The 17097-nt window shown below is 43.9% G+C and overlaps 1 protein-coding gene across 1 annotated transcript; it reads right to left on the bottom strand.

Annotated features, from left to right (window-relative positions):
- Positions 1-640: 640 nt before the first annotated feature.
- LOC137522983 (protein kinase C delta type-like) lies at positions 641-4712 on the bottom strand. The gene is made up of 3 exons (XM_068243160.1): positions 4410-4712; positions 2718-2821; positions 641-1339 (listed from the first exon to the last, which is right to left on the bottom strand). Exons 1-3 carry the CDS (start codon positions 4515-4517, stop codon positions 784-786), a joined length of 768 nt encoding a protein of 255 aa, XP_068099261.1. The 5' UTR covers positions 4518-4712; the 3' UTR covers positions 641-783.
- Positions 4713-17097: the final 12385 nt, after the last annotated feature.

The following is a 17097-nucleotide window of genomic DNA, read 5'->3' as shown; positions in this document are numbered from 1 at the left end:
GTGCATGAAGTGCGCTGCGGCAAAAAATGTGCATGGCTCCGATACTGAAGAAAGCAGTATGCACAGCGTGATGCGGCAAAAAGTGGGCGTGACCATGGCATGTTGTGGGTGGAGCCAAATACTAGCAAAATACAGGTAGTCCCCGGTTAACAAATGAGATAGGGATTTGTAGGTCCGTTCTTATCCTTTATCCATTCTCTTTTGTCCCCCTCTTTTCTTCCTGTGCCTCTTTTGTCCACCTCTGTCTCACCTCAGTTTGTGCCTCTTTTGTGTCCTTCTGTGTGACCTCATGTTCCCATCTCATCTCTTTTCTCCCTGTGCCTCTTTTGTCTGCCTCTGTTCCCCCTGTGCCTCTTTTATCCCCCTGTGTTACCCCAGATGCCCTGGGCCCATCACTGCAGTGTCAGTTGTCCCCCCTGATGGCTGCCCTGACACTGGTACTTCATTCCTCTTTGGGCAAAGACATGTAGGACCACAAGCGTGTCTGCTACTCCTTATTGGTGGGAGCTGCCCTTCCATTTGTTGTTGCTAAATTGTATCTTGTATACATTAAATTACAATCTCAGAATTTAATACAAAAAGACAAGTTACATTTTTTATTTCATTATTTTATTATAACTATGTAAATAGTATAATGCTGTTGCCCAAGTGAGTAGATGGTGGAAGCTGGTATGTGTCCCAAAACAACTCACCAACCCTCACTGGCAAATTATATACGACTTAAAGCGTTCAGCTTCTATCTGGCGGGACTTCTGTGCCTCAGATTTGTGATATCCAGCACAGTTATGGTCTCGCTTGGTTTTTCCTGTGGTAGTTCTGGAATGGGGGCTGCGCCTCTCCGGACTCCACAGCTTTCCAGTTTATGCGGCTGAGGAACGGCTCTTCCCTCAGGTTTTTCACCAGTTCTTTACGGTCTTTCTGTTTTTTGCACAGGAGCTTCTCTAGGAAGTCTTCCAGCGTGAGGTCCATCACCTCTGAGAAATCTGGTAAATCGTTACAAATGGAGCGTCTAACGGCAGATTCTTCATCATAACAATCCTCCATGAATGGGTGTTTGTTGCATGCCATCTCACAAAGCACGACTCCCATAGAGAAGTAATCTATGGTGTGGCCGTAGTCCATCTCTAGGCACACCTCCGGGGCCATATAGTACACGGCCCATTCACGTGATCCTTTAATCGTGTCGTGCTGAAACACATTTTGTGCTGCTAGGCCGAAGTCAGCTATCTTTATATTCCCGACTCCGTCCAGAAGGATGTTATTTGGCTTGATGTCTCGGTGGATTATACCCTTGGAGTGGATGTACTCCAGGCCGATGATCATCTGTGCAGCAAATAGTCTGATGGAAGAGAAATAAAATAATTATTAGCATAACATGTTCAATACACAAATAAAGCAGAAAGATGTATCCATGTGGCTAGGTGCACACATAGCAAAAACGCTAGCGTTGCGCAAACCGCTGCGTCTTATGCACCATGGGCCGCATAAAAAAAATGCATGGGTGTGCGTTTGTACTTTAGCATTTTTAAAATCGCTAGTTTTGTTGGATATTATGCATGAACGCATCAAAAACGCACATAATGAAAGTAAATTGAAACGCAATGTATTAAGTTATGTATGCGTTTTTGATGCTTTTTGTTTTAAAAAAATAAAGATATCTGATGTATTTCCGCTTCCTGTTGTCTTCTTAGTAATTTGCATAAATGGAAATATTAAACAGCATAAAATATGCATACAAATCTCACATGCGTTTTGTACCTGCAAACCGCAAATGCATTAAAACGCACGCAAAACGCTTGAAAAACGCATTTGCGTTAAAAATCGGAAACGCACCGAAAAATGCACACAACTTAAAATGAAAACATGACAAAATGCAGCCTTTTTTAACGTTATGTTGTGTGTGCACCCAGCCTTACTCATTCTAAAAAGATCTAATACAAATTTCAGTGTGTGTAAAATGACTTCTCCACAGTGATGTGATGTAAATAAAGCATTTTACCACAACCTTTTCTAATAAGGGTAATTTACAATATGGAATAGTTGTAACAGGAAGACTAGCAGATAACCCCCCCCACACACACACACACACACACACACACACACACACACACACACACACACACACACACACACACACACACACACACACACACACACACACACACACACACACACACACACACACACACACACACACACACACACACACACACACACACACACACACACACACACACACACACACACACACACACACACACACACACACACACACACACACACACACACACACACACACACACACACACACACACACACACACACACACACACACACACACACACACACACACACACACACACACACACACACACACACACACACACACACACACACACACTAGTATGCAGAGCAGTGCAGGAAGAAATGTATGCTACCTGCTTGCAGCACCATGTTGCTCTGATATCCTCTCCACAGTGGGTGGCCTCTTTGCTGCACACCTCCACATGGCTACTGGCTCCTCTATGTGACAGGTATGCAGCATAATGCACAGCTGCTGTGAGGAGGGGAGTGGCACAAGAACAGGTAACATACGCTGCTCCCTGCACTGCTCTGCATATTGGGGATGGGGAGGTGGGACCCCATGGGCTACAGGGGCTTTTATTAACTCCCCAGAGGGGCAGTTGTTAGCTTTATAAAATAGCAGAGCAACTTACCTCAGGGTTGTTTGGTCAAAGCGCTCGTCAGCAACTTTTAGCCGTTCCATCAGTTCCAACAGTTCTCCCCCGCTCATGTACTCCATGGCAATGTAGAGGTAATCCTGTAAAAAAATGGCAGAACAGAAGACAGGTTAAGCATATTATACGGCTATTTTCTCTTTCTGAGGGGTTATATCAAAGACAGCACCAGCACATAAAGGAATGGAGCAGAGGTGATTTCCTTACATTTTTTTGAAAAACAGCTTAAAGGGAACCAGAGAGGAATGGAGCCTGGAAAATAGAAACAGCTTTTATACATACCTGGGGATTCTTCCAGCCCCATAAGCCTGGATCGCTCCCACGCCGCCATCCTCCGCTTCCTGGAACCGCCGGTACCGGGCCCGTCACTTCCTGCGGACGCGGCCAATTGTCCACATCACAGGGGCTCCCTCCATACGCGTAAGCATGAGGCTGCGCAGTAGGCAGCCTCATGCGTACTTGTATAGAGGGAGCTCCGTGTGATGCGGAGAATCGGCCGACTGGCCGACTCGTGGCAATGACGGGACCCGGTGGCTGCGGATCCAGGCAGCAGAGGACGGTGGCGTGGGAGCGATCCATGCGTATGGGGCTGGAGGAAGCCCCAGGTATGTATAAAAGCTGTTTTTTTAACCCTGTCTGGTTCCCTTGAATAGTTGTAATTTTACATTGTGTTCATACAAACATTGAAAACGTTGTCTGTCAGCTAATCTTGATGGAGACTTCTCCCTCTAGTGGTGAGATGCAGCACTGCACCGAATAATATGTCTGAGCAGGTGTCCCATGTGCAATTATTATAACCAAGTCCAGATTTCTGTAAAGCAAATTTATACAAGAAGACGCAAACCATGCGGGATTGTGAGGTGTAAGACCGTAGCCAAAGTCCAAGAAATTTCAAAAGGTCCGCACACTCAGTCAGCTCAAATAAAGCTGTTTATTAACCATCAGGTAACAAATGAACTGACAGGAGGTTTTCGGGGCCACAGCGGGTCCCCTTTATCAAGGCATGTACAGAATAGTAACTGTTTGGTTGCAGTGCTGTACATGCCTTCATAAAGGGGACCTGCTGTGGCCCCGAAACATCACGTTGGTTTATTGAATGGACATTTGGCACCTGATTGGTTTAATGAACAGCTTTGTTTGAGCTGACGGAGTGTGCAGACCTTTTGGAATTTCTCAGATTTCTGTAAAGGCCACAGAGGCCCGGGCCTTGGGTGGCTCCCGCCTGAGGTGGCATGGCTGGACATGGAAGAAAGTTTTCTGCATATTGTAGAGGAGGCTGCAAATAGAATATGAAGGCTGCATGTGGGCAGCAACAAGTGGAAGAGGGAAGATGCCGCCTTAGGTGGCTGTACAAGAAAGAGAAGGGCTGCTGATCATAGAGGGGCTATAAGAAAGCTGGTCTAGTGCTGGAAAAAGTATAAATCTGGACTTGGTTATACCATTGCAGCACCAGGATAAAGGGGTCTCCTACTACACAAGGAGGGCATGTGCAGAGCTGGCACACCTCATGACAGGTATGTAAGTGCCAGCTGGGCATTTATGCTGGATAATCATCTGTTTTACAGAGTGCTGTCTTTATACATTTATCTCTATAAGCTCTTGGGGAATGGAAGGGATGCATGGGTACGGGATCTGGTGAGAGAGCTGATAGTAGAACGGAATAATACTTACCTCTGACTGGAATGTACCAAATAGCTGGGTGATGAAGGGACCCTTCCTAAGGGTCTCCAAGACCTGACATTCCCTGAAGATGAGCTCGGGGTCTTTCTTTTTGACCATTTTTATGGCCAGTTGTTGGTCACTGGCTAGATGGGAAGCAAGGTGAACCTGGAAGAGACAGAGAAGAAAACTTATTGTTCTATAGATAAGATGGACCGTCACAATACAACAATGCTGCAGGCCGGGGGCTGCCTGTCTATATCTAGTTCCACTGAGACCAATAAAGATGACTATCTAAAGCCATATCTGGTCTGACATCCCCTCCCCCTCCCTCCAGGGAAATCTGTCCAATTACTCACCTTGCCAAATGCTCCCTCTCCAAGACGGTGATGGATCTTGAAGCTGTCCACAGTGAGTGGCGTCCTGATGGTCTGGATTCCACTCGGGCCTTGGAAAAGAAAGAGAAATCACATTAATATCATCATCTACTGAGATTTCCTATAAGCCAAAGCGTATACATAATCAAAGCTTATACATGATTGTAAAGGTAGCCCTACACTGGCAGATGTCTCGCTGAGATTAATAGGTAGTGAGAGATCTGCTTGTGCTCATCCACATCTTTCCTGCCGGGACCTTCTCACACTTATCTCCACTCCTCTATATGTCAGCCAGCATTCTCCCGCATGTGGCCTCTGTGAAATAGTGATGAACCTTCTACCCTAGAATTTCCCCTAAAGGAGAGGTCATGGAGAAATGTGATGGGCTGGTCATGTGATCACAGTGCATGGGCTGTGTTACCCGGGGATAACTTACCTAGGCCGCCACCTCCATTCTAAAGCTCACCATGCCGCTCTTCATCTTCCGGCACTTCCACCTCCTACACTGGAAGTCCTTCTGTAAAGGAAGTGTCAGAGGATGGAGAGCGACGTGGAGCACATCAGAAGGCAGGTGGCAGGCTAGGTGAGTTAGCCCTTGCTTACACTGCCCCACTCACTCCGGGACAATTATTTTTTTTTGTGTGAAATCAATTGGACCAATCATACTGCCTGATTGGGCCCATCACATTGCACAATTTGACCAGTCACATAGCACAATTAGACCAATCAGATAGGACCAATCAAATAGCAAAATTGGATCAATCAGTTTGGACCAATCAAATTGCATGATTGGGCTAATCAGATTGGACTAATAACATTGCACAATTGTATCAATCAGATTGGACCAGGCACATTGCATTATTGGACCAATCAGATTGGACCAATCACATTACATAATCAGACCAATCAGATAGGACCACTCACTTTGCACAATTGGACCAATCAGAGTGGCGCAATCAAATTCCACAACTGGATATATCAGATTGGACCGATCAAATTGCATGATTGGACCAATTACATTGCATGATTGGGCCAATCAGATTGGACCAATTACATTGCATGATTGGACTAACCACATTGCACAGTGAACCAATTAGCTTTAGGGCTGTACGGTTGGCGGCAATTGGATATATCAGATTGGACCGATCAAATTGCATGATTGGACCAATCAGATTGGACCAATTACATTGCATGATTGGACCAATCAGATTGGACCAATTACATTGCATGATTGGACTAACCACATTGCACAGTGGACCAATTAGCTTTAGGGCTGTACGGTTGGCGGTAGTTTGAAATTCTCCAATTAAAATCTATGAGACAAAGTTGGGTCTTTGGTGGGCTGGCCCAGGGGCATGGAGGGTGGAACCATTAAAAAAAAGTGCAAGTAAACCTAAACCGCTAAAGGCCAAAGATGTGCAAAGTTTCACAACTATCCTCCTAAAACTGTAGGAGAAAAAAAGTGTAGAAAATAGCTATATTTTTACTGGCTGGGTTTTTAGCCCCGCCCACTTTTGGGTATCCCAAATAAATGTCAAAATTTCCGCATCAAAGTCAATGAGGCGAGTGCAAAGCACACACAGACACACAGATGCTGGCTGGAAGTTATTACGAAATGATGAACCCCTTTTTGAAAGATGTGGTTTACAGTGTAGATTTTTATTAGAAAAATATTATTTACAATTATAATACAAATAAATAAATAAAATAATTTGAACAATTAATCAGACCAATTGTAACAAAAAACAAGATCAAAGAAACAAGAAAAAACAATCAATTCTGCATATATATGTGCAAATAAACGCAGGACTTCTATGTCCAAAAACAACAAAATCAAGATAACATTATCATACAATATTAATCTGTTATGAAGACCTGAGCAGAAGAATGCTCAAACATACCACCGATTCAACCAACGAGACATGACTAAACAACACAGACCCAACACCTGAACATATGCAACAAATGACAATAACCAACACCACACAATACCTGACATCACCTAACAGCCTAGAATCATGACTTTGTACATGTAGAACACATTAAAACCACTTCCCTACCACAGGTTATTTCCCCTTAACAACAAGGTTAACCTGTTAGCGGGGGTTAAAGGACAACTGTAGGGATCGGGATATGGAGGCTGCCAAAGTTATTTCCTTTTAACAAATACCAGTTGCCTGGTAGCCCTGCTGGTCTATTTGGCTGCAGTAGTGTCTAAATCGCACACCAGAAGCAAGCATGCATCTAATCTTGTCAGATCTGACAATAATGTCAGAAACAACTGATCTGCTGCATGCTTGTTCATGGTCTATGACTAAAAGTATTAGAGCCGAGGAAGAGGATCAGCAGGATAGCCAGGAAACTGGTATGGCTTAAAAGGAAATAAATATGGCAGCCTCCACATACCTCTCCCTGCAGTTGTCCTTTAACTCACCTAGGCCGCCGCCTCACTCTCGGTGCGCTCCATGCCACTCTTCATCTTCTGACACTTTCATCTTCTAAACTGGAAGTCCTGCTGTACAGGCGGAAGTGTCAGAAGATGGAGAGCGACGCGGAGCGCATCAGAAGTGAGGCGCCGGGCTAGGTGGGTTAGCTGTTGCTTACATCCACACACACTCCGGGACGATTACTTTTTAGTGAAATCGATTGGATTAATCACATTGCACGATTGGACCGATCACATTGCACGATTGGACCAATCACTTTGCACAATCGGACCAATCATATTGCATGATTAAACCAATCAGATAGGACCAATTACATTGGACAATTAAACCAATCAGAGTGGACCAATCAAATTGCAAGTGTCTCAAGGAAATAACACACTATACTGAGCACAGGGCCAGTGCTTCCAGAGGGGAAAACAAGGCAATTTCTCAGGGCCCTAGAGCAGGCTAATGCCCCCCCAGGTCTATCCCCAAGATAATAGTGTCCACTCCCTCAGGGTCCTGTATTGATGGTCGGTGCACTATTAGGACCAGCAGACCTGTCTCCAACAGCTAACTTGTGCACTGGCCCTCGAAGAGGAATACACTAGCAGGAAATACAATGTAGCAGCCCTAATAAGGGCTTAGCTATTCAAGACAATGTGGTGGCAGCAAGAATGTGCACTGAGAGGACACAGAACACAGGCCTACCTAACTCTCTCCCTGTCAGCAACACACTGCCCCTGCTCTCACTAACACTGCAGCCACAGAAAGAGTCTATCAAGGCTGACTTCCTGGCATTTTTATAGGGGATTGTGGTCCAAAAGGGGGTGCAATCTGATTGGCCAGCGCACATGCACGGCACATGGGCAGACGTTAGGAAGAACATGAGGACAGGGAAGGGGGGGGGGGGTGATCGAGTGTGTGCTGTGCACGGTGTGCGGGCGTGTACGCTCTGACCTGCGGTTGATGCTGCGGCGATGGTGACGAAAAGAGCGGGAGGTGAGGGGGGTTGTGAGGAGTGTAGCGACAGAGGCCTAGTGCCAATTATCGTAACGGGCCCAATGCCTATTAACAGATAATGATGTAATGCTTACCAGCTTCCTCTGCTGTATCAACATAAAGGGAGATATCCGACAACTGATATCCCGGCGCTGGATTCTCAGCTACTTCCTCCACCACATGACCGGAATCACCTGTGAACACATAGATAAAAACAATGATTAGCCTAGAATCATGACTTTATACATGTAGAACACATTAAAACCACTTCCCTACCACAGGTTATTTCCCCTTAACAACAAAGTTTACCTGTTAGCGGGGGTTAAAGGAGAACTGTAGGGAGCGGGATATGGAGGCTGCCAAAGTTATTTCCTTTTAAACAATAGCAGCTGCCTGGTAGCCCTGCTGGTATATTTGGCTGCAGTAGTGTCTAAATCACACACCAGAAGCAAGCATGCAGGTAATCGTGTCAGATCTGACAATAATGTCAGAAACAACTGATCTGCTGCATGCTTGTTCATCGTCTATGGCTAAAAGTATTAGAGGCAGAGGATCAGCAGGATAAGCCAGGAAACTGGTATGGCTTAAAAGGAAATAAATATGGCAGCCTCCACATACCTCTCCATGCAGTTGTCCTTTAACTCACCTAGGCCGCCGCCTCACTCTCGGTGCGCTCCATGCCACTCTTCATCTTCTGACACTTTCATCTAAACTGGAAGTCCTGCTGTACAGGCGGAAGTGTCAGAAGATGGAGAGCGACGCGGAGCGCATCAGAAGTGAGGCGCCGGGCTAGGTGGGTTAGCTGTTGCTTACATCCACACACACTCCGGGACGATTACTTTTTAGTGAAATCGAATAGACTAATTACATTGCACGATTGGACTAATCACATTGCACGATTGGACCAATCACTTTGCACAATCGGACCAATCATATTGCATGATTAAACCAATCAGATAGGACCAATTACATTGGACAATTAAACCAATCAGAGTGGACCAATCAAATTGCAAGTGTCTCAAGGAAATAACACACTATACTGAGCACAGGGCCAGTGCTTCCAGAGGGGAAAACAAGGCAATTTCTCAGGGCCCTAGAGCAGGCTGATGCCCCCCCAGGTCTATCCCCAAGATAATAGTGTCCACTCCCTCAGGGTCCTGTATTGATGCAGTACTTACAGTGAAGCACACTCACCTCTCCAGCCGACACGCCCCCTTCCTATGTTCTGCCGTTTCCATCCCCGAACACTGGCGCCTGCCCTATGTGACCCGCCAGCATGTACATACTCACATAGCATGCTGCCGGGTCAGAGAGAACAGCCTCCAGTGTTAGGGGATGGTGACAGAAGGACACAGGAGAGGTCTGGCTACTGGAAAGGTGAGTGCACTGCTGCCATTCTGCATCAATACAGGGCCCTGGATGACCACTATTAGCTTGGAGGGGATACCTTGGGATGGGGCAATAAGCTGGCTCAGGGCCCTGGGGGACAACACTATCTGGGGTGTGGGGAGCAAAGGGAACAACTATTGCTGCATTGGAAAGTGTAGAAACATTATGTAATGTGCCTTGATAATAGCAATGAGTCAGCACTCATTATTGGTGTTCCTGCTGTACACTCATTGCTATAGATTCCTCAGTATTAACCTACATAGTTGAGATGTGTAATAACCAATAATGATGTAGTACTTACCAGCTTCTTCCTTCTCCTCCACATCCACAAGAGGAGAAGCATCAGACAGCTGATTTCCTGGCGCTGGAGCCCTAGCTACTTCCTCCACCACATGACCAGAAACATCAGCTTCTTTCTGCTCCTCCACATCCACACAAGGTGGAGCATCCGACAACTGGTATCCTGGCGCTGGATCCCCAGCTACTACCTCCACCACATGACCAGAATCACCTGTGAACACAAAGATAAAAAAATGATTAGCCTAGAATCATGACTTTGTACATGCAGCAAAATGCAACCTTTATTATCATCATTATTATTATTTATTGTATTTATAAAGCGCCAACATATTACACAGTGCTGGACAATTTATCTATATCTATATATATCTATATATATATATAAAATCGGATGTGTGTGTATGTATGTCCGATTTGAACAAAACTTGGTATACCGATCCCTTACTACCTGGGATGATAATTTCTGGGGGTCTTGCGTCCCCCCTGCACACCTGGGCGGAGCTATAAACAGCAAATCAGATTTCAACCATTCATGTAAATGGAAGAAATGTACAAGGCTGCTATTCTCACAGAAATCAAGCCAGAATCCCCACACTTAGTCATTTGGTGACCGAGGTTAAAAATTCAGAAAAGGTGGGTGGAGCATAAAAAAGCCAATCACATTTCAGCCATCCATTTTAAATTGGAAAATGTAAACAGCAGCCATTGTTACACTGTTAATCACAGGTTTTTCAAACTTGGTACATTAAGCCAATTAGATTTTCTTGGTGGATAAACTTCTTACTTTCACACATTTTTGATGCAAGGAAAGAAAAGTTCACAGACTTGGTCATTGAGTGACTGTGTGTCAAGGTTACAAAAAGTGGGCGGAGGCAAAACTAATTTCACTGGGAAAATATAAACTGCAACCCTTCTTACACTCTGAATGGCAGAGTTCTTAAACTTTGCACAGTTGGTCACTGGGTGACTGGAATTCATATTCAGGAAAAGGGATGCAGCCTACAACAGCCAATCAAAATTCACCTGTTGATTTTCAACACGAATATTTAAATTGCTGCCTTTCATACACTGTTAATAGCAGATGCCTCAAATCTGGTACAGTCGGTCACTAGGTGACTGGGGTTCAAATTCAGAAAGGGGTGGAGCCACAAACAGCCAACCATATTTATTTAATTTCAATGGGAATATACAAATTGTTGATACCAAGGACCCCAAAGGTCATAAACTTGGTAATTGAGTGACTATAGGTCAAGGTTAGAAAAAGTGGGCGGTGCCAACAACAAAATTTTTGACATTGGAAAATATAAACTGCAACCATTCTTAGGCTCCCTGCACACTGCATGCAATTCCGATTCCAATTTTTAATCGTTTTTTTACATCCAATTCCGATTTTTAATCGTTACTGCATGCTGAGTTTTTTCCTCCCCCTTTTTTTGTTGATTTTATTCAGGGAAAATCGGAATTGCAAATCGGAAATGTAATCAGAATCGGAAAACTGATTTTCAGTGTGCAGGGACCCTTACTCTGTTAATGGCAGGGTTCTCAAACTTGACACAGTTTGCCATTACTATCTATTGATTTTCAAGGGGAATATTTACATTTCTACCATTCTTACACTGTTAATAGCAGAGGCCTCAAATCTGGTACAGTCAGTCACTGGGAGAATGGGGTTTAAATTCTGAAAAGAGGGCGGGCCACAAACAGCCAATCAGATTTGTTTAATTTCAATGGGAAAATGCAACTTATTAATACCAAGGACCCCACAGCTCATAAAATTGGTCATTCAGTGACTGTATGTCAAGGTTAGAAAGAGTGGGCGGAGCAAAAAACAACTAACTTTTTACATGGGAAAATATAAACTGCAGCCATTCTTACACTGTTAATGGCAGGGTTCTCAAACTTGACACAGCTGGTCACTGGGTGACTGGGATTCATATTCAGAAAAGGGGGTGGAGTCTTAATCAGCCAATCAAAGTTCACCTATTGATTTTCAAGAGTAATATTGAAACTGCTGCCATTCTTACACTGTTAATGGCAGAGGCCTCTAACCTGCTACAGTCAAAGGGACTGGGGTTAAGATTCACTGAAGGAACAGAGCCACAAACAGCCAATCAGATTTCTTTGCTGAATAAACTGCTTCCATTCTCACAATTTTGATGCCAGGAACCCGAAAGCTCACAAACTTGGTCATTGAATAACTGTGTGTCAAGATTACAAAAACTGGGTAGAGTCAAAACAGATTTCCCTAGGAAAATGTAAACTGCAGCCCTTCTTCACTGTTAATGGCAGGGTTCTCAAACTTTGTACAGTTGGTTACTTGGTGACTGGGATTAATATTCAGAAATATGGGTGGAGCCTAAAAAAGCCAATGAAAATTCACATGTTGAGGGGAATATTAAAATTGCTGCCATTCTTACACTGTTAATGGCACAAGCCTCAAACCTGGTACAGTTAGCCATTGGGTCACTGGGGTTCATATTCAGAAAAGGGTGCGAAGCCAGAAACAGCCAATCAGATTTGTTTCATTTTACGGGGAAAATACAAATTATTGATGCAAAGGACCTCAAAGATCACAAACTTGGTCATTCAGTGCTTAATCATGCAGAGGTATAGCGTTTTATTGCATTTTTATTGCGTCTTTAATGTGTTTTTTTTTCTAAACCAAGTCTGATGATGTATTTCTGCTTCCTGTTGACTTCCTAGTGATGAGCCAGAGAGGACACCGAAAAGGTGTTTTTATACCGGTCACATTCCCAAAAAATTGCATAAAATGCATATCGAAAACGCAAACAAAACGCACAAAAATGCACTTGTGACTCATATGTGGGAAACACAAACACAGTAAAACGCAAGCAAAATACAAGTGTGAAACGCATCTGCGAACCGCAAATGCACTCAAAATGCACTTCATTATGACAAAAAATGCAGAAACACATATGCAGCAAAACGCAACCTTTCACGCAACGCCTAGTGCGTTCCCAGCCTGCATCTTCTGACACTTTCGCCTTTACAGCTGTAGTGTGCCCCTGCTAACTCTGGGATGATTTCATTTTTTGTGAAATAGATTGAACCAATCAGATTGGACAAATCACATTGCACAATTGGACCAATCAGACTGGACTAGTCACCTTAATGGTGGCCACTAATGATCCAATCTTTTTTGTCCACTCTTACCAAATCTATGTAGTAGCAGGTAAACTGAGTGTGAATATATTGAATGGATACTTTAGGCACTCCCTTACATTACATATAAGTGGTAAGATTGGATGAAAAAGATTGGATCATTCATCGCCACCATTAGATCAATTGGGCAACCTTTTTACGCAATGCTAGCATTTCTTCCTAGTGTGTTCCTACCCAGAGAGCAGCATAATGGGAGGCGGCGGCCTCATCAGAAGGGAGGCGGTAACCTAAGGGATTTAACCCTTGTTTACACTCCATGATAAGGTTCTTTTTGACCTCTACATTGCTTTCAATTCATGGTTCCACATTCCAGGCCAATTTTTTTTTATCTATTTGTTCACATATAACATATACCAAACTCACAGAAATACTTAGGATCTTTTATCTCTTTATAATTATACAAAAATGATCATAGCAGCAGTTGCTTGCGAATTTTCGCCAACATTTTTTCGCATCAAAAAAATAATTTTCGAGAATAGATTTTTCACAAAAATTAGCTTCTATTTTCACGTTTTCCATGAAAACGTGAAAACGATATTCTTACCACGAAAATTTGAAAAATGTATATTTTACCATGAAAAATGCCACAACGCAGCAAAACTATATTTTTACCGCAACAATTTTAACAGTGAAAACCTGAAAAAATCAATACTGATTGGTGAAACAGCACGAAAACCACAAAAAATAACTGAACACTTTGTCAATGGAATTTCACTCGATAATCAAATTATTTTTGCAAATTGTATACGAAGAAAATATTGGCATTTTCGCTCATCACTGCACAGCATCACTGGGGCGGGGGAAGGTGGGATCCCTGGTTGGCCTTCTATAAATTTGGCATCATAAAAGTTTACATTAGATTTTTGATAAGTAGGGACTGGGAAATGAGAATCTGATCACAGCTTATCACTTCTTTGTAAATAGACCCCTAATGTATATAGTCCTTACCTGCAGCAGCAGCAGTAGCTCTAGACCGACGGGCTTTGCAGCAGCAAAGTCTGCCAAAAAAAGCTCTGACACGGCCCACAAATCTGCTAAATCTACAGAGCTTCAGATGATGCTAGCTCCGCATGCTGCTGCTGCCCTGCTGCTGCCCTGCTGGTCTCTGTCTCCTGTAGTGACGGCGTCACTGTAGGAGACAGAGACCAGCAGGGCAGCAGCAGGGCCGGCCTTAGGTTTCACAGCGCCCTGAGCGTAACCAGATTTTGGTGCCCCCCCCCCCCATTCATCCTGCACGCACGCGCGCACAGTTCGAATCCCGGCCAGGGCACTATCTGCAAGGCGTTTGTATGTTCTCCCAGTGTCTATGTGGGTTTCCTCCGGGCACTCCGGTTTCCTCCCACATCCCAAAAACATACAGATACGTTAATTGGCTTCCCCCTAAAAAATTGTCCCTAGACTATGATACATGCTCTACACAATACATACATACACATATGACTATGCTAGGGACTAGATTGTGAGCCCCTCTGAGGGACAGTTAGTGACAAGACAATATATACTCTGTACAGCGCTGTGTAATATGTCGGCGCTATAAATACTTAAATAGTGTATATATAATATATACACTAAGGGGGATCTGCCTAATATATCTATATATATAAAATCGGATGTATGTGTGTGTGTGTGTGTGTGTGTGTGTGTGTGTGTGTGTGTGTGTGTGTGTGTATGTGTGTGTGTGTGTATGTGCCGCGATCACTCGAAAACCCCTTGACCGATTTGAACGAAACTTGGTATACAGGTTCCTTACTACCTGGGATGATAGGTTCTGGGGGTCTCGCGGCCCCCCTGCCCACCTGGGCGGAGCTACAAACAGCAAATCAGATTCCACCCATTCAAGTCAATGGAAAAAATGTAAAAGGCTGCCATTCTCACAGTAATCAAGCCAGAGTCCCCACACTTGGCACAGTTGGTCACTTGGTGACCGAGGTTACAAATCCAGGAAAAGCGGGTGGAGCATAAAACAGCCAATCAAAATTCAGCCATTCCTTTTAAATGGGAAAAAATGCAGCCATTCTTACACTGTTAATCGCAGGGTTCTCAAACTTGCCACACTTCGCCACTGGGTGAATAAGATTAAGATTTTGGAAAGTGGGTGGAGCCTACAACAGCCAATCAAAATTCACCTATTGCGTTTAAAGGGGAATATTTAAACTGCTGCCATTCTTACACTGTTTATGGCAGAGGCTTCAGACTTGCTGCAGTCAGTCATTAGGTGACTGGGGTCCAAATTCACTAAAGGGGCGGGGCCACAAACAGCCAATCAGATTTCTTTGCTGGATAAACTGCTTCCATTCACACAATTTTGATGCCAGGAACCTGAAAGCTCACAAAATTGGTCATTGAGTGACTGTGTGACAAGGTTACACAAAGTGGGTGGAGCCAAAAACACATTTTACTGGGAAAATATAAACTGCAGCCATTCTTACACTGTTAATGGCAGGGTTGTCAAACTTTGCACAGTTGGTCATTGAGTGAATGTGATTAAGATTTTGGGAAGTGGGTAGAGCCTACAACAGCCAATCAAAATTCAACTTTTGATTGTCAAAGGGAATATTTAAACTGCAACCATTCTTATACTGTTAATAGCAGATGCCTCAAACCTGGTACAGCTGGGCACTGGGTGACTGGGGTTCAAATTCAGAAAGGGGCGGAGCCACAAACAGCCAATCAGATATACAAAGTATTGATACCAAGGATCCCAAAGCTGATAAACTTGGTAATTGAGTGACTATATGTCAAGGTTACAAAAAGTGGGCGGTGCCAGAAACTTAATTTTTTACATGGCTGGGTTCCCAAACTTGATACAATTGGCCACTGGGTGCCTGGGATTATTATTCAGAAATGTGGGTGGAGCCTACAACAGCCAATCAAAATTCAGCTATTGATTTTCATGGGGAATATTTACATTGCTACCATTCTTACACTGTTAATGGCAGAGGCCTCAAACCTGATACAGTCAGTAATTGGGTGACTGGGGACCAAATTCACTAAAGGCGGTGGAGCCACAAACAGCCAATCAGATTTGTTAGATTGATTTCAGCCATTCTGTTATTGGCAGGGTTCTCAAACTTGACACAGTTGGCCACTGGGTGACTAGGATTAATATTTAGGAAAGTGGGTGGAGTGTACAGCAGCCAATCAAAATTCATCTTTTGATTTTCAAGGGGAATATTTACATTGCTGCCATTCTTGCACTGTTAATGGCACAGATTATTATACAGAAAAGTGGGTGGAGCCTAAAAAAAACAATCAAAATTCACCTGTTGATTTTCAAAGGGAATATTAAAATTGCTGCCATTCTTGCACTGTTAATGGCACAAGCCTCAAACCTGGTACAGTTGATCATTGGGTCACTGGGGTTCAAATTCAGAAAAGGGGATAGAGGAGGCATGGGCAAACTTGGCCCTCCAGCTGTTGAGGAACTACAAGTCCCACAATGCATTGCAGGAGTCTGACAGCCACAGTCATGACTCATAAAGGCAAATGCATTGTGGGATTTGTAGTTCCTTAACAGCTGGAGGGCCAAGTTTGCCCATGCCTGTGATAGAGCCACAAACAGCCAATCAGATGTTTCATTTCACTGGGAAAATACAAATTATTGATGCCAAGGACCCAAAGCTCACAAACATGGTCATTGAGTGACTGTGTGTCCAGTTTACAAAAAGTGGGCGGAGCCAAAAACAAATTTCAATGGGAAAATGTAAACTGCAGCCCTTCTTCACTGTTAATGGCAGGGATCTCAAACTTTGCCAAGATGGTCACTGGGTGACTGAGATTAATATTCAGGGAAGTGGGTGGAGCCTATAATAGCCAAAATAGCCAAAATAGTCAAAATTTACCTGTTGATTTTCAAAAGGAATATTTAAATTGCTGCCATTTTTACACTGGTATTAGCAGATCAGAGCAGTTTCTAGGCTAAATTTCACCCAGGGCGAGGGTGTAAAAATCGCCCCCCACCCCACCCCCATGGAGCCAGGCATAGGTGCCCGCAGTACAGGTTGAACAGGTTAGCTACGTAGG

This window comes from Hyperolius riggenbachi, chromosome 6, assembly GCF_040937935.1.
Source record: "Hyperolius riggenbachi isolate aHypRig1 chromosome 6, aHypRig1.pri, whole genome shotgun sequence".
Classification (NCBI taxonomy): domain Eukaryota; kingdom Metazoa; phylum Chordata; class Amphibia; order Anura; family Hyperoliidae; genus Hyperolius; species Hyperolius riggenbachi.
This window is presented reverse-complemented; position numbering and strand designations above follow the sequence as displayed.